General features: G+C 43.1%; 1 protein-coding gene across 2 annotated transcripts in view; it reads right to left on the bottom strand.

The window, feature by feature from the left end:
* Positions 1-4,448: 4,448 nt before the first annotated feature.
* Positions 4,449-23,120, bottom strand: part of LOC126293434 (uncharacterized) — a 368,783-nt gene continuing 350,111 nt past the window's right edge. For both annotated transcript variants that reach the window (XM_049986658.1, XM_049986659.1), the window contains 2 exons: positions 12,810-13,006; positions 4,449-5,176 (listed from right to left, as the gene is read on the bottom strand). In XM_049986658.1, the coding sequence (XP_049842615.1) occupies positions 5,120-5,176; positions 12,810-13,006 (254 nt within the window). In that variant the 3' untranslated portion in view covers positions 4,449-5,119. The remainder of the gene's footprint in view (positions 5,177-12,809; positions 13,007-23,120) is intronic.

Below are 23,120 nucleotides of genomic sequence, written 5' to 3'. Positions count from 1 at the left end.
CTAATCTAAGGGATAGGTTGAGCCCGAAGAAAGCAGCAGCTCCCCGAACAAAAACTTAGGCGCAACCACTGCCAAGATTGCGTAAGATGTTCGGCGGGTTGCGTTGGCCGCCTTTGCAGGCGGAACACGCTGTTACATCCTTGAGCCCCCGGTTCTAGAAGTACCCTTGTCCGGTTAATGGCTGACGCTACAGATCAGTTTGCAAATAAACAATTTATTTATGAAAATATACAGTACAATCACCAACAAACTTTACATATTCACATACACCTTTACCTTTTACCCAAATGAATACAGACTCATTTAAAGATATTTTTCTCCTGTTACGAGTATATAAAGACAAAGATGAAGGAGACATATAAGCAGATTTACCAAAGTCTTTATTAGCAAGTTCGGCCATATGATATGTGCGAAATGCAATAATGTCTCTGTCAACGAAACTTTCGAGTCCACCAACATTGGGTACTCCAGACCTTCCACGGACAATGGCTACAGTAAACCATCCGTTACCATGCCCAAAAGAATCATTAATATCTAAACTAAAATTAAGTCGGCACCCACAGAAAACAGAAGGTCCGTCCAGCAAGGCTTGAGCAGCGACAGACTTAATGGGTATACGATTCTTCTTGTCTCCAGACGTTGTAGCAAACTCAATGTTCTCGATGGTTTTGTAGACTGTCTGTTTAGAACGGCGACGGTATCTTCTGTACGGCTGCCAAGATGCCGTACAGAAGATACCGTCGCCGTTCTAAACAGACAGTCTACAAAACCATCGAGAACATTGAGTTTGCTACAACGTCTGGAGACAAGAAGAATCGTATACCCATTAAGTCTGTCGCTGCTCAAGCCTTGCTGGACGGAACTTCTGTTTTCTGTGGGTGTCGACTTAATTTTAGTTTATATATTAATGATTCTTTTGGGCATGGTAACAGATGGTTTACTGTAGCCATTGTCCGTGGAGCAGTTAATATTACGTATCTGGTGGAACATGGACTGCGTGGTGAACGAGTCATTGCTTCCTCGTGGTGTAACCATCACTGCTGACATTTATTGTCAACAACTAACACGTCTTTCAGATGCAAATCCAAGAACAACGATCAGGAAGACTGTGTGAGGTGATGCTACCTCACAACTCACGCCCGCATTCTGTCGGACTGACTAAACAGACTGTCCAGGAACTGGGTCGGGAAAACATTCCGTGCCCACCTTATTCGCCCGATCTTGGGCCCTCAGATTTTCACCATCTCCGCTGTCTATCTGCAATCTTCGAGGAACTTCCTTCGCGGATGGAAATGCGCTTCGAACATGACTCGACGAGTTCTTCGTCTCAAAAACATGTGATTTCTATAGTCGCGGAATGTAAAAGTTAGCCCAGGGTTGGAAGACTGTTGTAAATAGTGAAGGCGAATATGTTATTGATGACCAAAGTCTCTACTGTGAGTATCTGTTCTGTTTATTAAACATATGCACCAGCCCAGTATTTCATTTGTTCCTGGACTAGCTAGTAACTTGTAGTCAGGGCACAGACCAAAGATAAATGGTTTAAAGGTTACGTTTGAAAACGGAAGAACAACTGTTTCAATAGATAAGGATGTTGTTGCGAATGAAAAAAGAGGAGGCGAAAATGTAAGCCCTGAAATTCATCAGAATCTTTGGCACAACGTTTCTTACTGAAACACTGCAAATCTCGAACCAAAGACTACGACACTTCAATTATACCTATGTAAAATTGCTTCCGAAATACGCGAAAGGAATGAACATCGAAGACACGAGTCCACCGAAGTCATCCACTACATCTACATCTACATTTATACTCCGCAAGCCACCCAACAGTGTGTGCCGGAGGGCACTTTACGTGCCACTGTCAATACCTCCCTTTTCTGTTCCAGTCGCGTATGGTTCGCGGGAAGAACGACTGTCTGAAAGCCTCCGTGCGCGCTCGAATCTCTCTAATTTTACATTCGTCATCTCCTCGGGAGGTGTAAGTATGGGCAAGCAATATATTCGATACCTCATCCAGAAACGAACCCACTCGAAACCTGGACAGCAGGCTACACCGCGATGCAGAGCGCCTCTCTTGCAGAGTCTGCCACTTGAGTTTGCTAAACATCTCCGTAACGCTGTCACGGTTACCAAATAACCCTGTGATGAAACGCGCCGCTCTTCTTTGGATCTTCTCTATCTCCTCCGTCAACCCGATCTGGTACGGATCCCACACTGATGAGCAATACTCAAGTACCTATCTGCCTGCAGGGCAAGCAGACAAGAGTTCTACACAATCACAAGAGGATAAGAGCGAATTGTGTCCACTGGAGGTACTACCAAAAAAAAAAAAGGCTCTGAAAACTATGGGACTTAACATCTATGGTCATCAGTCCGCTAGAACTTAGAACTACTTGAACCTAACTAACGTAAGGACATCACACAACACCCAGCCATCACGAGGCAGTGAATATCCCTGACCCCACCGGGAATCGAACCCGGGAACCCGGACGCGGGAAGCAAAAACGCTACCGCACGACCACGAGATGCGGGCGGAGGTACTACACAGTGACGTTATGTGTCTGTTACTCGCACGTCTAACGACGGAAGAAGGTACATCATTACATTCATAAATGGCTATATCCATTTTTCGGTTGAGTATACATATATCTAATCCCTATGTATAGTGGTATTAACTTAGCACCCACTGGTTTGCTCGTATATATTATATTTTTTTTGTTCGTCTTTAATCGAATTTTTATGTTGTTCACACATCGCAACAGCTTCTCAGCTTTTTGACGGTACTTAAGGCCATTGAAGCATGGTCTTTCCCCATTGTACTTCTGAGCAAAAAGCTATTCTGGTAGCTGGAATCCAAGATTTTCCTTGATCATGCCTTTTGCTTTCTTGCGATGATGTTTCCATAAAAACTTTCACCCTCTAACATGTATTTCTTTATATTTAATCGGGAAGTGAAATTCCAATATTCATAGATTTGGCTAGAAAATTTTCATCCTCTATTCCACCATCTTTCTCAGGAAGTGCGAAACAATTTTTATATTTCTAACAGAGAAACCATATACAGATTTTCATAGATTTAGCTCTGAAAATGCTTTCATAATAATTTCGTAAAACTTTTCATCCCATATTTCACTTCTTTAGTGGGTTGAATTTCCAAAAACAAACATTTTTTAAATTTGTAACTAAGAAATCTAGTTGTTCTTTAATAATTATTTATTTTCAAACTAACTTTTACCGAATACTTTACTCCCTTAATGGTTGAATTTCCAAAAATGCTGAACCATGTATTTTTTAAATTTCTAACTGAGAAATAAAGTACCAGTTTTCGTAGGTCTAGCTTCAAATTTGCTTTAATAGTGACATATGTTCAAAAACTCATCATCCCCTCTTTCACCCTCTTCATGGTGGAATTTCGAAAAATCCCTCCTCAAGCATTACCTACAATATAAGATCAACACTTCTGCCCCCCTCTCCCCTCAAATTTAAGTATCTATACTTAGCGTTTGTCGTAGGCGTTGGTAAGTCACTCAGCCAGTCACTCAGACAGCACATATCTATACAAGGGGTGCCAAAATTCCCATTACATCCTTCTAGAACTTGTACAGGGGAATGAGTAGATAATATTTTGAATATATTCTTCAGGATCTTCTGGTGTCCACTACTGCTAGAACATAGTGCTCTAGCAGTAGTGGACACCAGCAGATCCTGAGGAAGATCCCAGCAAAGGGGTCGGAACGTCGATCATTTTAGTAGAAATATGATGCGGCCTAATAACCGACAAGATTTTAACTTGAGCACAGTATTTCTTATAACATGTAATCAGCCCCACTTATTCTTTATACAAAATTACAGTTGTCTGGAATGTTTAAGACAAAGAGATAAGTAGATCAATTAATTGAACATTTGTCTGAAATCGTTTGTAGGAAATCTGTGTGACGAATTGAAAAAATGAGAGATAATGAATTCGTGTTGGTTTTTATATGAGATGAATATGTGACTCAAACATTAATTTTTGAAAGATGTTATGGTGGACCCTGGACCTCAGTTTAAGACTCTTAACATAAATGCTAAGAGAAGTATGCTTTCATTTGTTGTTGGTGTGCTACAATGTAGTTAAAACTTGTATTCACATTATGTTTCTTGACATGTGCATTGTTCACAGAAAGAAGAGTCTAGTTACACAGTGAAGAACTGTTTGTGTGAGAGGTATAATAACAGTGGTTATTGTGTCAGATAGCCAAATATTTGACTGGATACAGATATTTTACTATCTCTCCTCGGACATTCAATAGCATATTATCTGTTTTCATTGTCAAGATTCCTCCACAACATAGCCACTCTTCAGTTCTTTGGGCATATCATTAAGGGATCTTATTGTTCTGTACAAATTGGATTCCATCAGTTGACATATTTTTACATGGAATTGGAAGAATAATTCACACACATGGATTTATAAACTCCTCTTTTTATTGCACTTGTTTTTGAGAAAGGTTAATCGAATTACAAGGAACACTTCATACATTCTACACATACTTTACTGCGTAAAGTGAAAGGATTGTACATAGTACCTAAGCACACCTGTATGAAGCAGCAGAAGGAAATATTAGTGGTATCTCGCAATGCTAAGGGGTTTAACTTTACACTTGTTAATTTCTGTACATAAATTAAATCACCACTTATTGATAACTACATCGAATTTTACATGAAAGATGTTGATTACGGATTTCAGTATTGAGCCTGGTGAATGTGAAACCACAATAGGCTGCCTGCATTATTTGACTGGGTGAGAGACAGCTGGAATCATATGTCTGTAACTTGAATTTTGCCTTTAGTCAGAAGCTCCAGTCAGCAGTAACAAAACATCCCCATGTCTGTTGATACATTTCATGACAGAATATTTTGCCTCAAATGTTGGTTTCACATGCTCCAGGAACTATGATACACCTTTTTACAACAGCTTCACAGGATGCTACTTTATACATGTCTGTATGAGTAAGGGAAGAATGTAAGGTGCACAACAAAGACAGGCCTAACTTATTTGTTATTACATTATTGACACCAATAGGGGAGCACAGTAGAGCAGAGCAGAGCAGAGACTGAGGAACAGCAGACAGCATTACTTGACTTCAACGGTCTGTGAGTCAGCTGACTGTTGCTGGTATGCACGCTGCAGCTGAAACACACAATTTCAGTTGAAGAGAGTAAAATACAGAGAAGAGGTGGGGAATAAAGAGAAATAGTATAGAGATAAAAGTAGAGGGAGAAGTTAGGAAGACTAGGGAAAAGAGCAGAAGACTGGAGAAAAATGGAGAGGAGAAGAGCAGATGTTTGTAGGAAGGGGAGAAAACTTGTGAACAGAGGAGAGGGGACAGCTAAGAGAACGTGATAACAAATGAGAGAAGGAAAAAGAATTGGAGAAAAGAGAAGACTATTTGAGAAGAAATAAGAGGATTTAAAAAAAGATAAGTGGATATGGGAGAATAAAAAAAGAAGATGTGAAAAGCAAAGAGAACTGGTTAAAACGTGAGAGAAGAATGGAGGAGAGAACTGGAGAAAACGGGGACCTGAAAAAAGAGAATTGAAGAAAAAACAAGACGATTGGAGATAAGAGAGTAGGATTCTAGAAAAGAGAAGAAGGTTGTAGAGAAGTGTGGGGATTGGAGAAAAAAAAGGAGTAGAGGAAAGAGGGAAGAAGAAAGAGTGGAAAAGGAAAGAGGAGTGAAAGAAGCGAAGTAACACAAAACACATAAAAAATTTGCGATAATACTTCATAACTATTAAAACATAGCTAGACTAATTCATCCTGTATGAATTCTTGTATTAACTACTAGTAAATCGCCAGCACTGTGACCAATAGCTTTACTTTTACCAGGCCTCATTCCATGTGGAGTATGATATTCATGTTGATTTGTATATTGTCATTCACATACATGGATTCATGTTCATGCAGATTATGAATGTATAATTTCAACTGTTGTATGAGAAACTCAATTTTTTCTCAATATGCTGTGAGTGTGCTCAAAAAACAATCGTCTCATGTTATTGTAATCTGTTGTGTAAGAGGATAATAGTTTCGTAAATGTATAGGGAAGAGACAGTGAACATCTGAAGTGTCCTAAATAACGAGAAACAAGGTACTTCGTAGCTTCAGAATCTGAGTGTGCTGTTTCAGGTCCCTCGTTCTACCCTACTGCCCCCTCTCAAAAAAAGAGTTGGGCTGAGGAGATTTCAAATAATCAAAATATATTTATTTTTTATGTTGGGTCAACAGAATTTGATTTTTACTTTGAGATACAAAACTGCTTAATTTGTTCAGCCAAAGCATCACTATCCGCAATTGATATGAGGAAAATATTCCGTCGCTTATTCCATAAAATGATGGTCACGATTAACTAATATCCTGCCATTTCGACTGTTGACTAGCAGACTGATATTTCTCTAATGTTTCCGTAACAGTTTTTTTGAACTTGCTGGTATTATTTTCTTGAGAATCAGGTTTATCAGATTTTCTCATCTTTTTTGATGATCCTCACAATTTCTTGCATAAGATGATGTTGGATTAAACTGCAGAAATTTCGATGGGCTACATATCTCGTTCGATTCAAACAAAGTGAAAGAGAACGTCGCGAAATTAATATGGAACTATTTTTCTAAATGGTGTATATAAATTTTGAAAGTTTGTTTGAATTAGAGCAGATATCGATGGTAGGCAATGAAAACCTCGTAACTCCATCTGTCTGTGACAACTCGCAATTCCTGTAACCAGGAACTTCATAATCAAAGAGAGATTTGAAAGTGCATGGACTTCTCTAATTGGTCAATAACTAAGCTTCTACTGTATAGTTATAAAGTGATAAAGAAAGTTGCTACACTTCTATCATTTTTTAATAAACCGTTTTTGCCTAAAAAATGTAACAAGTGGAGTTATGAGGTTTTCATTCCTACCGTCGATGTGTAGCCTATTGGTCGCTTTTGCAATCTTGAAATGTGATCATGGATAAAAACTGGTTGCAGCTAATTCGTTTCCTCGAATTTCAACATTTGTAGTGTTCAAATACATTCAGAAAGGGTAAGAATTATTTACTAATGTTAGCACGAGGATGAAGCCAGTGGCGAGCCGGGCGTCGGAGGGAACATTCGAAAATCTGTCTCGGGCGGAGTACACCGCAACCGCTTCGCTCTCCCACCCACGAGTTTCTTCCGGGCTGCATCGGAACCACGGGCCGCTGGCTGCTCTAAGGAATCGGGAGGGGACCAACATCACCCAACATCACCCAACATCACCCAACATCACCCAACATCACCCAACATCACCCAACATCACCCAACATCACCCAACATCACCCAACATCACCCAACATCACCCAACATCACCCAACATCACCCAACATCACCCAACATCACCCAACATCACCCAACATCACCCAACATCACTCTCAAACTGGAACATCCTCTCAGCATACAATGGCCGCAGTACGCTCACATTCATACGGACGGCTCTAAATCTTCGGTGGGTATGGGGTGCGTCTTCTTTCTCCCATCAAGTGACGCCTGCCAAATGTTTGCGCTACCACGTGTATCTTCTGTCTACACGGTGGAGCTACTGGCCATCAGCGAAGCTATTCATCATGGTACCCGGATATTCAAGTTCGTCCTGATACTTACGGACTCTGAAAGTGTGCTGCAGAATTTGCAACATCCGTCGTTCGATAAACCAACAGGTATGTTTTGGACGTCTTGGCGGCCGTAAGAGACGCACAGACCCTGGGTATCGCCTCTGAATTACTCTGGCATTCTTCAACTGTTGGCCGCTTTGTCAGTCAAGAACAGTATTTGCAGAAGGTCACGCCGATCCCTTATACACAGGTACCGCATCGACGATACAGAAGGCTGCTTTGGCGTTTAGTGTCCCTCAGCACTCCAAGGGCGGCTATCTGGTGGCCATACTACCGAACATCTCTTCTCGACCATGGTTCGTCTCGGATGATGATGTCACTCCCCCCCCCTCACCACCACCACCCAGGCTGTGGCTAAGCCATGTCTCCGCACTATCCTTTCTTTCAGGAGTGCTAGTTCTGCAAGGTTCGTAGAAGAGCATCTGTAAAGTTTGGAAGGTAGGAGACGAGGTACTGGCAGAAGTAAAGCTGTGAGGACGGGGTGTGAGTCGTGCTTGGGTAGCTCAGATGGTGGGACCTTTCCCTCTCGTGGGCAAATGCTCTGAGTTCGTGTCTCGGTCCGGCTCACAGTTATAAACTACCAGGAACTTTCATCATGGTCATCACTTACAAGTTCCCAGTCTTTCCATTTCCACTCTCGCCATGTGTCGAATGATGATGATAACACAAACACCCAGTCCCCGGGAAGAGAAAATCCCAGACCTGGTGAGGAACTGAACCCGGGACCCAGTGGTCCAGAGGCAGCAATGTTAGTCACTAGACCTCGAGCAGTGCAAGGTTCGCCTCAGTGCAGCTTCGTAGATGTCACGCGACTTCTATCATTCGCACGACGCTGGAATACAGCTCCATGCTCCTATATCAGTTGAAGATTGTCATGTCTGGGCACTTTGATAAGGACACAACGGTAGTGGCAGAACCTAATCGCATCATCTACATCTACATCCATACTCCGCAAGCCACCTGACGGTGTGTGGCGGAGGGTACCCTGAGTACCTCTATCGGTTCTCCCTTCTATTCCAGTCTCGTATTGTACGTGGAAAGAAGGATTGTCGGTATGCTTCTGTGTGGGCTCTAATCTCTCTGATTTTATCCTCATGGTCTCTTCGCGAGATATACGTAGGAGGGAGCAATATACTGCAGAGTCTTCCACTGGAGTTGATCTATCATCTCCGTAACGCTTTCGCGATTACTAAATGATCCTGTAACGAAGCGCGCTGCTCTCCGTTGGATCTTCTCTATCTCTTCTATCAACCCTATCTGGTGTGGATCCCACACTGCTGAGCAGTATTCAAGCAGTGGGCGAACAAGCGTACTGTAACCTACTTCCTTTGTTGTCGGATTGCATTTCCTTAGGATTCTTCCAATGAATCTCAGTCTGGCATCTGCTTTACCGACGATCAACTTTATATGATCATTCCATTTTTAAATCACTCCTAATGCGTACTCCCAGATAATTTATGGAATTAACTGCTTCCAGTTGCTGACCTGCTATTTTGTAGCTAAATGAGAAGGGACCTATCTTTCTACGTATTCGCAGCACATTATACTCGTCTACATTGAGATTCAATTGCCATTCCGTGCACCATGCGTCAATTCGCTGCAGATCCTCCTGCATTTCAGTACAATTTTCCATTGTTGCAACCTCTCGATACACCACAGCATCATCCGCAAAAAGCCTCAGTGAACTTCCGATGTCATCTACCAGGTCATTTATGTATATTGTGAGTGCGGCGGTCCTATGACACTCCCCTGCGGCACACCTGAAATCACTCTTACTTCGGAAGACTTCTCTCCATTGAGAATGACATGGTGCGTTCTGTTATCTAGGAACTCCTCAATCCAATCACACAATTGATCTGATAGTCCATATGCTCTTACTTTGTTCATTAAACGACTTTGGGGAACTGTGTCAAACGCCTTGCGGAAGTCAAGAAACACGACATCTACCTGTGAACCTGTGTCTAAGGCCCTCTGAGTCTCGTGGACGAAAAGCGCGAGCTGGGTTTCATACGACCGTCTTTTTCGAAACCCATGCTGATTCCTACAGAGTAGATTTCTAGTCTCCAGAAAAGACATTATACTCGAACATAATACGTGTTCCAAACTTCTACAACTGATTGACGTTAGAGATATAGGTCTATAGTTCTGCACATCTGTTCGACGTCCCTTCTTGAAAACGGGGATGAACTGTGCCCTGTTCCCATCCTTTGGAACGCTTCGCTCTTCTAGAGACCTACGGTACACCGCTGCAAGAAGGGGGGCAAGTTCCTTCGCGTACTCTGTGTAAAATCGAACTGGTATCCCATCAGGACCAGCGGCCTTTCCTCTTTTGAGCGATTTTAATTGTTTCTCTATCCCTCTGTCGTCTATTCCGATATCTACCATTTTGTCAACTGTGCGACAATCTAGAGAAGGAAGCACAGTGCAGTCTTCCTCTGTGAAACAGCTTTGGAAGAAGGTCATTTAGTAATTCGGCCTTTAGTCTGTCATCCTCTGTTTCAGTACCATTTTGGTCACAGAGTGTCTGGACATTTTGTTTTGATCCACCTACCGCTTTGACATACGACCAAAATTTCTTAGGATTTTCTGCCAAGTCAGTACATAGAACTTTACTTTCGAATTCATTGAAAGCCTCTCGCATAGCCCTCCTCACACTACATTTCGCTTCGCGTAATTTTTATTTGTCTGCAAGGCTTTGGCTATGTTTATGTTTGCTGTGAAGTTCCCTTTGTTTCCGCAGCAGTTTTCTAACTCGGTTGTTGTACCACGGTGGCTCTTTTCCATCTCTTACGATCTTGCTTGGCACATACTCAACTGACGCATATTGTACGATGGTTTTGAACTTTGTCCACTGATCCTCAACACTATCTGTACTTGAGACAAAACTTTTGTGTTGAGCCGTCAGGTACTCTGTAATCTGCTTTTTGTCACTTTTGCTAAACAGAAAAATCTTCCTACCTTTTTTAATATTTCTGTTTACGGCTGAAATCATCGATGCAGTAACCGCTTTATGATCTTGGCATGTTCCTAGTACACGACTGCACAATCTGACTTGAGACTGGTTGCGAGAGGCTACCCCTCCTAACCAATGTTCCTGTTTTACTCCGTCATTTTGATATATGCAACTTGTTCACCGATTATTTGAAAGACACTGGCATTAAAATTTAATTCACGAGTTTCTGAGGTCTTCATTTTCAGTTAGCACCAGCCATATTCGTAATCCAGTGTGTAATTGTGTGTTTTAATTTCTGTATGGACCTCTACTTGTACTTTAAATCTTCATTATTGCTTTTTGTTTGTGTCCATATTCCGTTCCAACTTCTTCCGGGTCTGGGTTGCTACTACTAGTCTGGCAGTGTTAGTTTCAGAGGGCGGCCGGATGGCATCCCTGTCATCACCCAATACCCTCCGGGACGGAAGTAGTGACCCCAGCATTCTGCGCCTAGTGTACACTGTGGAAATGTTGCAAATATCTGCGACCCATGTAACTGAGGCAGGACTTGGGGATCAGCCCGGTATTCACAAAGTGGGATGTGGGAAAACCACCGAAAACCCACATCCAGGCTGGCCGGAACACCGGCCCTTCGTCCGGTGGTTAGCACACCAGCCCTTCGTCGTCAATCCGCCAGGCGGATTCGATCCGGGGCTATCAGCTCACCTGGCGGGATTTCATTATTGCTCCCTTGTGTATTTTATGTCACTGTTCTACTGGCACTTTTGTACATGCCATTGGTTGTATTGTGTGTCGTTTTGGGTTTTTTCTTTTATGTTAAGTACGCCTGTCTGTATGCTATACTTCCACATTGTTATATGATGTTATTTGAAAATTTGTTCTTCAGTTGTTGTTGTGCTTATTGTATAATGTACGGAATGTGCCCTTCGATGTTTTGTCTTATACTATAAGAGCAAATGCGTGTTTGTCATAATGTTGCTGTATAGTGATATTTTTAATTCTGCTCCAGTGTCATTGTCATCACTGCAGCTGCTTGTCTGGTGTTTGTTTAATTGTGCTTGTATTTTACTTATCCCTTTCAGACCTGAATTTATTCTGGAGCAAGAAAAATGTTTATTTGTACTTGCTCTTAGGTGACGTTAATGATTTTACATGCAAAATCAAAAACAATAACAATAATATTCATTTATACAGTAGAATATAACTTATCAACCGCTTCCATATATTCTGGTGGTCACAAGCTTGTGCGCACTACTATACTGAATGGTCGAAATTTTTATAGTGAAACATTTGTGCAAGATTTAAAGTCACTTAGTCTTGTACAAAAGGGTGTGCATTATTCAGGAACACACATATTCAATAACTTGCCAGCAGCCATAAAAAACTTAACAACAAATGAAATTCAGTTTAAGAGAAGCCTAAAGGATTTATTGGTGGCCAACTCCTCCTATTCAATTGATGAATTTCTAGCAGTACCAACTGATTTGTGTGTGTAGATATGTAAGTACAATATAACTTCTGCACCACCTCAGTGCAGTAATGCGTTCATTGTAAATAAGTATTATTGTAGTTGTATTACATGTTTATTACCTCATAAAAAATAAAAACACTTTTATTTTAAATTCAGTGCATTAGTATTTGTAAAGTGATTCTTTCATATAGTGTTCATTAAAAAATGACGATCATTCCATTTGGGACCTGTGGAGTGGTACATTAGCTTGTTTGTTTGAGTTTGTAAGTATTTGTCTTGTATTGTCGTTTTTCTGACATGTTCTACATCCTGGAGGACCTCCTCACTACGGATCAATGGATGAAAGTGAGGTTTCCACTGTGGAAAAATATCTCTGTTACAACTAAGAGACAGCAAAGTTTAATGTACACAATTGTAGCCAGTGGGTTTGAAAGGGTTAAGAGTGTGTTTATGCTAACTTCGTAATTTTGTACTATTCAGCTTTTTTGCTGTTGTACTTCTTTGGCATTTTATATCCGTTGCTGGTTGTGTCGTCTTGTAACACGAAGCCAAATTAAAGAAATGAAAAAAAAAAGGTAATCAGGGTTGATGATAGGTTGGGGGGGGGGGGGGGGAGGGATGGAGATTGGAGTTCTCAGGAAAGAAATGAAAATAAAAAGCCAGCGAAGCGAGTGTTTGCCAGCTGGGAGTGACGAGCGGTGCTCACCCACTGCCGCAGGAAGGGCGAGAGGCGGAACCTCTGGGGGCTGGCCGCGTCGTCCAGCAGGGCCGCCGCCGCCGCCGCCTCCGCCTCCGCCACGGCCGCCGCCTCTTCCGCCCCCTCCACCCCCTCCGCGGCAGGCTCCATGTCGGCGCGCTTGCCGTGGCCGCCGAAGCACGAGTGCCCGAACGCCATGCACCCGCCTGCCGACACACAAACACGCCCACAGTCTCTCGAGCTGCAGTACAATAATTCATTACGTCAATATAAATTGCTACGGAGATGTACAATAACACTTTCAGCACAGTATCGCCATCCCCAAATCTGGTAAGTAATATACAAGTAACTGTTCAGAGATCTTGTCATGTGGAATAATCGGGTCTACTGCCGGATGTTTCTGTCGCTCTGGCACAATATTTCGGGCACGTAACTCGTTGCCTTCTTCAGGTGTTACTGCCGTATTGGGGGATCTTGTCCAGTACTTATGCCCAGAGGGGGCTGGGTGCTCTCTTTGCCGTCCGCACCCGCCTGGTGCTTCTTGTAATGTGTTGTCTCTTCCCCGCGCCCGACTTGGTCGCCATCTGTGGCAGCCCTCTGAGGGCCGTCCTGTGTCGGGCGTTCCGTTTGCGGTCCGCACCCGCCTGGTGCTGATCCTGAGGTTTTGGCCCTTCCAATACGGCAGTCTCAGGTAGCACCTGAAGAAGGCAACGAGTTACGTGGCCGAAATATTGTGCCAGAGCGACACAAACACCGGCAGTAGACCCGATTATTCCACATGTCAATATACAAATAGCTTCGTTACGTTCTATGAACTGTAGTTATATGGATAGTGAACATCATGAAAACAGTGCAACATGTCAATGAAATACGAGGAACGCTTAACAAGTAATGCAACACACCTTTTTCTTGGCAAGTTTCCGTTGAAAAAACGCGGAATTTGTTGTGGGATAACGTGGAATATTGCTGCTTCAGCCCCTGTTGTTTCATGAATTTCCGATAGGTGGCAGTGCTATACTCAGCCTTCAAAATGGCGTCTGTAATGGTGGTTCGTCCCAAGGAGAGACCGGAGTTTCTTTTGGCGGAATATCTATGGAGACCTAACAGTGAACAAAAGCACGGTGAGTCGTCGAGCGTGGTGTCTGTCATCCACTCCGTCTTCAGGCCACGAGTGGCCTACCGGGACCATCCGACCGCCGTGTCATCCTCCGAGGAGGATGCGGATAGGAGGGGCATGGTGTCAGCACACTGCTCTCCCGGTCGCTATGATGGGATTCTTGAGCGAAGTCGCTACTATTCTACGGAGTAGCTCCTCAATTGTCATCACGAGGCTGAGTGCACCCCGAAAAATGGCAACAGCGTATGGCGGCTGGATGTTCACCTATCCAAGTGCCGGCCACGCCCAACAGCGCTTAACTTCGGTGATCACACGGGAAGCGGTGTATCCACTGCGGCAAAGCCTCTGCCGAGGTGTCTGTCATCATCGAATAAAATCGTGCAAACCCTTCCGATCTCCCGCATGCCGTCCAGCCGCACACAGCTGTGACTCCCGCTTAGAACGTGCGGACACTCTCATTCCATACGATATGGCATTACCTGTGTTATTCTGAATTACGATACAAAGTTCCTCTCAGACACTGCGGGAACCACAGCCATTCTGAAGCACATGAAACGTATTCGCAATTACGGATATGGAGATATGGACAACCATCAGCTGTAGCATGGAATGACGATAATGAAAATTTGTGCCGGACTGGGACAGGAACCGACAGTCCGAACCTCACACCTTGTGACTTCCATCTGTTTGGCCCAATGAAGGATGCACTCCGCGGAAAATCAGTACGTCGATGACGGGGACGTTGTCGATGCAGCAAGACGCTGGATCCGATGTCGACCAGTAGAGAGGTACCATGCGGGCATGCTGGCCGTTCCATGAAGGTGGTGTAAGGCCGTTGCATTCACTCTACATCCACGTCTACATGGATACTATGCAAGTCACATTTAAGTTCCTGGCAGACGGTTCATCGAACCACCTTCACAATTCTCTGTTATAAACAGAGAACCGACTCGTCGAGATAACATCTTGGACCTACTGATAACAAACAGACCCGAACTTTTCGACTCTGTAATTGCAGAACAGGGAATCAGTGATCATAAGGCCGTTGCAGCATCCCTGAATATGGAAGTTGATAGGAATATAAAAAAAAAGGGAGGAAGTTTTATCTGTTTAGCAAGAGTAATAGAAGGCAGATTTCAGACTACCTAACAGATCAAAACGAAAATTTCTGTTCCGACACTGACAATGTTGAGTGTTTATGGAAAAAGTTTAAGGCAATTGTAAAATGCGTTTTAGACAGGTTCGTGCCGAGTAAAACTGTGAGGGAAGGGAAAAACCCACCGTGGTTCAACAACAAAGTTAGGTAACTACTGCGGAAGCAAAGAGAGCTTCACTCCAAGTTTAAACGCAGCCAAAACCTCTCAGACAAACAGAACATAAACGATGTCAAAGTGAGCGTAAGGAGGGCTATGCGTGAACTGTTCTGTGAATTCGAAAGTAAAATTCTATGTACCGACTTGACAGAAAATCCTAGGAAGTTCTGGTCTTAGGTTAAATCAGTAAGTGGCTCGAAACAGCATATCCAGACACTCCGGGATGATGATGGCATTGAAACAGAGGATGACACGCGTAAAGCTGAAATACTAAACACCTTTTTCCAAATCTGTTTCACAGAGGAAGACCGCACTGCAGTTCCTTCTCTAAATCCTCGCAGAAACGAAAAAATGGCTGACATCGAAATAAGTGCCCAAGGAATAGAAAAGCAACTGAAATCACTCAACAGGGGAAAGTCCACTGGACCTGACGGAATACCAATTCGATTCTACACAGAGTACGCGAAAGAACTTGCCCCCCTTCTAACAGCCGTGTAACGCAAGTCTCTAGAGGAGCGGAAGATTCCAAATGATTCGAAAAGAGCACAAGTACTCCCAGTCTTCAAGAAGGGTCGTCGAGCAGATGCGCAAAACTATAGACCTATATCTCTGACGTCGATCTGTTGTAGAAATTTAGAACATGTTTTTTGCTCGAGTATCATGTCGTTTTTGGAAACCCATAATCTACTCTGTAGGAATCAACATGGATTCCTGAAACAGCGATCGTGTGAGACCCAACTCGCTTTATTTGTTCATGAGACCCAGAAATTATTAGATACAGGCTCCCAGGTAGATGCTATTTTCCTAGACTTCCGGTAGGCGTTCGACAGTTCCACACTGTCGCCTGATAAACAAAGTAAGAGCCTACGGAATATCAGACCAGCTGTGTGGCTGGATTGAAGAGTTTTTAGCCAACAGAACACCGCATGTTGTTATCAATGGAGAGACGTCTACAGACGTTAAAGTAACCTCTGGCGTGCCACAGGGGAGTGTTATGGGACCATTGCTTTTCACTATATATATATATATATATATATATATATATATATAAATGACCTAGTAGATAGTGTCGGAAGTTCCATGCGGCTTTTCGCGGATGATGCTGTAGTATACAGAGAAGTTGCAGCATTAGAAAATTGTAGCGAAATGCAGGAAGATCTGCAGCAGATAGGCACTTGGTGTAGGGAGTGGAAACTGATCCTTAACGTAGACAAATGTAATGTATTGCTAATACATAGAAAGAAGGATCCTTTATTGTATGATTATATGATAGCGAAACAAACACTGGTAGCAGTTACTTCTGTAAACTATCTGGGAGTATGCGTACGGATCGATTTGAAGTGGAGTGATCATATAAAATTAATTGTTGGTAAGGCAGGTACCAGGTTGAGATTCATTGGGAGAGTCCATAGAAAATGTAGTCCATCAACAAAGGAGATGGCTTACAAAACACTCGTTCGACCTATACTGGAGTACTGCTGATCAGTGTGGGATCCGTACCAGATCTGGTTGTCGGAGGAGATAGAGAAGATCCAAAGAAGAGCGGCGCGTTTCGTCTCAGGGTTATTTGGTAAGCGTGATAGCGTTACGGGGATGTTGAGCAAACTCAGGTGGCAGACTCTGCAAGAGAGGCGCTCTGCATCGCGATGTAGCTTGCTCGCCAGGCTTCGAGAGGGTGTGTTTCTGGATGAGGTATCGAATATACTGCTTCCCCCTACTTATACCTCCCGTGGAGATCACGAATGTAAAATTAGAGAGATTCGAGCGCGCACGGAGGCTTTCAGACAGTCGTTCTTTCCGCGAACCATACGCGACTGGAACAGAAAAGGGAGGTAATGACAGTGCCACGTAAAGTGCCCTCCGGCACACAACGTTGAGTGGCTTGCGGAGTATGAATGCAGATGTAGATGTATTCCAATCTCGTATAGTGCGCGGAAAGAACGACTACCTACATCTTTCCGTACAAGCTCAGATTTCCCCAATTTATCTCGTGGTGATCGTTTCTCCGTATGTAGGTCGGCGTCAACAAAATATTTTCGCATTCGGAGGAGAAAGTTGATGATTGGGTACTCGTCAGAAGATTCCGTCGCAACGAAAAACGCCTTTCTTTTAATGATGTGCAGCCCAAATCCTGTATCATTTCAGTGACACACTCTCCCGTATTTCACAATAATACAAAACGTGCTGCCCTTCTTTGAACTTTTTCGAAGTACACCGTCAGTCCTATCTGGTAAGGATCCCACACCGCGCAGCAGTAGTCTGAAAGAGGACGGACAAGCGTAGTGTAGGCAGTCTCCTTAGTAGGTCTGTTACATTTTCTGTGTCCTGCCGATAAAACGCAGGCTTTGGTTAGCATTCCCCCACAACATTTTCTATGTGTTCCTTCCAATTTATGTTGTTCGTAATTGTAATACCTAAGTATTTAATTGAATTTATGGCCTTTACATTTGATTGATTTATCGTGTAACCGAAGTTTAACGAGTTCCTTTTAGCACTCATGTGGATGAACTCACACTTTTCGTTATTTAGGGTAAAGTGCCACTTTTCGCACCATTCAGATATCTTTCCTAAATCGTTTTGCATTTTATTTTGATCTTCTGATGACTTCCTTAGTCGATAAACGACACCGTCATCTGCAAACAACCTAAGACGGCTTCTCAGATTGTCTCCAAAATCGTTTATATAGACGAGGAACAGCAAAGGGCCTATAACACTACATTGGGGAACGCCAGAATTCTACCGTTTTACTCTACGACTTTCCGTCAATTACTACGAATTGTGACGTCTCTGATTGGAAATCACAAATCCAGTCATATAACTGAGGCGATATTCCGTAAGCACGCAATTTCACTGTAAGACGCTTGTGTGGTACAGTATAAAAGCCTTGTGGAAATCCAGAAATGCAGAATCGATCTGAAATCCCTTGTCAATAGCACTCAACACTTCATGCGAATAAAGAGCTAGTTGTGGTTGACAAGAGCGACGTTTTCTATATCCGTGACAATAGGCAGTTTTCTTCGAGGTAATTCATAATGTTCCAACACAATATATGTTGCAGAACCCTGGTGCATATCGACTTTAACGATATGGGCGCGCAATTAAGTGGATTACTCCTACTACCTTTCTTGAATATTGGTGTGAGCTGTGCAACTTTTCAGTCTTCGGGTAGGGATCTTTCGTCGAGCGAATAGTTGTATATGATTGTCAAGTATGGAGCTAAGGCATCAGCATACTCCGAAAGGAACCTAATTGGTATACAGTCTGGACCATAAGACTTGCTTTCATTAAGTGATTTAAGTTGCTTCATTACTCCGAGGATATTTACTTCTACTTTACTCATGTTGGCAGCTGTTCTTGATTTGAATTCTGGAATATTTACTTTGTCTTCTTTTGTGAAGACTGTGTTGGAAAATAGGGTTCTGTGGTCAAAAGAGTGGGGACTAATAAGATGTATTGGAATACTGAATAAAACCAACATAAAACGGTAGCATACTTTTGATCACATAGTGTATACAAGAGAACTCTGACTTGGTGAATGAAATATCTTATTCCATCTGCTCCAACAAGGTCAGAGTGTTCCAGACTAATTTCTCAGAGTGCTATCAACCACTAGTTTTACATCTTAAAGGTCCCCTTAAAGAGTGTATGAGGGCATTTGAGAAAAGAATGATTAACATATTTCTATAACAAAATATGGAGACAGATATTGCAGATGCATTTGGGATCAGCAATATACTTTGAGTACTCATGCAAAAAATGGCTCTGAGCACTATGGGACTCAACTGCTGTGGTCATCAGTCCCCTAGAACTGAGAACTACTTAAACCTAACTAACCTAAGGACACCACACACATCCATGCCCGAGGCAGGATTCGAACCTGCGACCGTAGCAGTCGCACGGTTCCGGACTGCGCGCTCTAGAACCGCGAGACCACCGCGGCCGGCAGAACTCATGCAATTCCCTCTTATGCAGACAAGAAATTTTTATGCCGGTTGTGTTTCATTTTAACATTATTACGTAACTGTTTACGAATGCAACTCTTAGTTACCGTAAACTGAAGTGGATGTACAGTATACAAACCATAAAATACGATACTGGTAACACATTTTAACTGTATTTGATAAATATTTAGAACAGTAACGTAGGACCTATATGGAACGTAATTGAATGTACCGTATCTTGAAATACTCGTCTAATCATCTAATTTAATTTGCTTGCCTCAAAATCAAATGTAAGACAATGCATTTACTAAGCTGTAACATTATTTGTACAGTGAATGTACGTTTGCTAGCCTTCATATTGAAAAGTGTGTGTTCCGTATAGTGTTTAAACGAGTCCCTTCAACGTGGGATTCAAAGTGACGGACTGTTCGGCTTGTACTATACAGTGGTCTAGATCTCCTATTTCCGGCACACGTCAATACGGACAATTCCAACATTGCTCCACGTTACACATAATGACTTTTCCGGAGATCTGGAAATCTACTCTGTAAGAATCAGCATGGATCTCAGAAACGACGATCGTGTGAAACCCAGCTCGCGCTATTCGTCCACGAGACTCAGAGGGCCACAGACACGGGTTCCCAGGTAGATGCCGTGTTTCTTGACTTCCGCAAGTCGTTCGATACAGTTCCCCACAGTCGTTTAATGAACAAAGCAAGAGCAAATGGACTATCAGACCAATTGTGTGATTCCTAGATATCAGAACGCAGCATGTCATTCTCAATGGAGAGAAGTCTTCCGAAGTAATTGTGATTTCAGGTGTGCCGTAGGGGAGTGTCATAGGACCGTTGCTATTTACAGTATACATAAATGACCTGGTGGATGACATCGGAAGTTCACTGAGGCTTTTGCGGATGATGCTGTAGTACATAGAGAGGCTCTAACAGTGGAAAATTGTACTGAAATGCAGGAGGATCTGCAACGAATTGACGCATGGTGCATGGAATGGCAATTGAATCTCAATGTAGACAAGTGTAATGTGCTGCGAATGCAAAGAATGAAAGATCCCTTATCATTTAGCTACAATATAGCAGGTCAGCAACTGGATGCAGTTAATTCCATAAATTATCTGGGAGTAGGCATTAGGAGCGATTTAAAATGGAATACCCATATAAAATTAATCGTCGGTAAAGGAGATGCCAGACAGATTTATTGGAAGAATTCTAAGGAAATGCTGTCCAAAAACAGAGGTAGTAGGTTACAGTACACTTGTTCGGCCGCTGCTTGAATACTGCTCACCGGTGTGGGATCCGTACCAGATGGGGTTGACAGAAGAAATAGAGAAGATCCAACGGAGAGCAGCGCGCTTCGTTATGGAGATGGTGAATAAACTCCAGTGGAAGATTCTGCAAGAGAGACGCTCAGTAGCTCGGAACGGGCTTTTGTTGAAGTTTCGAGCACCTACCTTCACCGAGGAGTCAAGCAGTATATTGCTTTCTCCTACGTTTATCTCGCGAAGAGACCATGAGGATAAAATCAGAGACTAGAGCCCATACAGAGGCATAACGACAATCTTTCTTTCAACGAACATTACGAGACTGGAACAGGAAGGAGAAACGATAGAGGTACTCAAGGTACCCGCCGCCTGCGGAGTATGGATGTAGATGTAGATGTAGATGTAGAACAGCATTTGTGGTCACCCACAATGTTTCTCTGACACCTATAACCGAGCGGCAGCCGATGTGGCAACACCGTAACAGCAATGCCAGGCGTCGACTATCAAGTAATTTTAATCAGACCTCGGCATGGAACTCGTATTGTGGCCACAGGTAGTCTCTGGCCATTGTCTTTCGGACGGAAGTAGGCGGGCGGAAGCGCGTGGCGCTGTGGGAATCGTTTCTGCCGGAACTGCCTTCCGGTGGCGGGAGGCGTGTGCGTCTGTTTTTAAGACGACAAGGGGGAAATGAGAAAGTGAATCGCCCGGGAGCGGCGATTAAAACTGCCGCCGGAGACAATGTTAGCGCGGAATGTACGAATAAATGGAACGGGCCTGTGGAAGTTCCGTGTCTAGCGGCGGCTGCGCAGGGATTTCTGAGTTCACCGGGTTTTCTCTGAGATTATTAAAAGAATGTGTCTCAGGTCAGTTGAAGATGGTAACTTAGTAAGCAAACAGACGATAAAAAATATCCAGCAGCACCATACCATATTACTAACAAGGCTAACTGCCCATCGCCAACCCCCCCCCCCCCCCCTCCAGATTTAGTGGGAAAAAAATGGCTCTGAGCACTATAGGACTTAACATCTGTGGTTATCAGTCCCCTAGAACCCAGAACTACTTAAACCTAACTAACCTAAGGACATCACACACATCCACGCCCGAGGCAGGATTCGACCCTGCGACCGTAGCGGTCGCGCGGCTCCAGACTGTAGCGCCTAGAACCGCTCGGCCACTCCGGCCGGCTTTAGTGGAAAGGTGTCCCAGTGGATAGCCCATCAAAATCTGAACTCAAATAAAGCACGAAAACAGGAAGAATGTATACAAAGAAGCAAAACGGAAATAGCTAATGTTCCAAGCTCAAAATGTGCAACATCGAGTGAACCCAAATCCCATGGCATCGTGGTTTGTTGAACTACAAAGCGGGAGATCTACTCTCATGCTCGCAAATCAAGGATAATGCTGATACATGGTGAAACAACACTCTGGTGGGCGGTTTGCGGGTTTTAATCACTTCGGTGTATGACCATGCGGTGCATTTGACCTGCGGTTGTCGCACGTTGGTGCTGGCAGCAGTCCACATACGCAGAGGTGTGGTGGTGCATGTCAGAGTACGGACTTTTCCAGGGCGTTCGAATGATGGTAAAAAAAGTGTAGCGTCCCATTTAAAAAACATGTACTTGCGTCATTATCTCGGTCAATATAAATGTTGTAATTATTGGGCATGTACCAACGTATGTGCCCAATAGTTCGCTATGATTCGCCGAACACCGCTTGTTGATACATGCAATGGCCCCCGGAATAATGGGCGTGTTACGTCTTACGCGATCCACCCTCTATATGAAATATATATACTTGAATATGTCTGCTATCTCAACTGCAGATTTTTCAGCGCTCATTTAACTTTAGGACTCTGTATCTCAGAACGAACGAAAATGGACTTGTACCACTATTTAAATAAGTCCTTCATATGTAGCATCAGTCCACTGTTTTCCAGAACACGCAATTTCGTTGATTTCGGTTAATACTCATTTCATGTTATTTTTAGATTAACTTTATATATTCTCTGCCAATTTCCGTAATTTTGCTACGTTTTCGCGATTTTATTTATTTCATCATATTTTCGCAAATTTTAGACATTTCAAATAAATTTTTCTTAATTATACTGGATTTTCCTGGAATTTTGCCAATTTTAAGTCATTTTCATATTTTTTTCGTCTGTTTTCCGTATGTATATGGTCGCACTGCTGACAAACCTATGTGTTGTTTGGTTTCCTACGAGAATATTTACTAATCTTATACACCAATCTACTAATACATTGGGGTCATTGTGGGAAAATGTGGCGCCTCTATAAAGGAGGCGGCGTATAGAAGGCTAGTGCGACCCGGTTCGCCTGTTTGCGATCCTCGCCGGGACAGATTAATCGAAGGCACCGAAGCAATTCAGAGGCGTACTGCTAGATTTGTTATCGGTAGGTTCGAACAACACGCGAGTGTTACACAGATGCTTCAGGAACTCAAACAGAAATCTCTGGAGCGAAGACGACGCTATTTTCGCGAGGCAGTATTGCCGTAGTATATGGTTCAAAATGGCTCTGAGCACTATGCGACTTAACTTCTGAGGTCATCAGTCGCCTAGAACTTAGAACTAATTAAACCTAACTAACCTAAGGACATCACACACATCCATGCCCGAGGCAGGATTCGAACCTGCGACCGTAGCGGTCGCTCGGT

The sequence above is a fragment of the Schistocerca gregaria genome, chromosome 10, assembly GCF_023897955.1.
Source record: "Schistocerca gregaria isolate iqSchGreg1 chromosome 10, iqSchGreg1.2, whole genome shotgun sequence".
In the NCBI taxonomy this organism is placed as follows: domain Eukaryota; kingdom Metazoa; phylum Arthropoda; class Insecta; order Orthoptera; family Acrididae; genus Schistocerca; species Schistocerca gregaria.
Note: the sequence above shows the minus strand (reverse complement) of the source record. Positions and strands in the feature narration are given on the sequence as shown.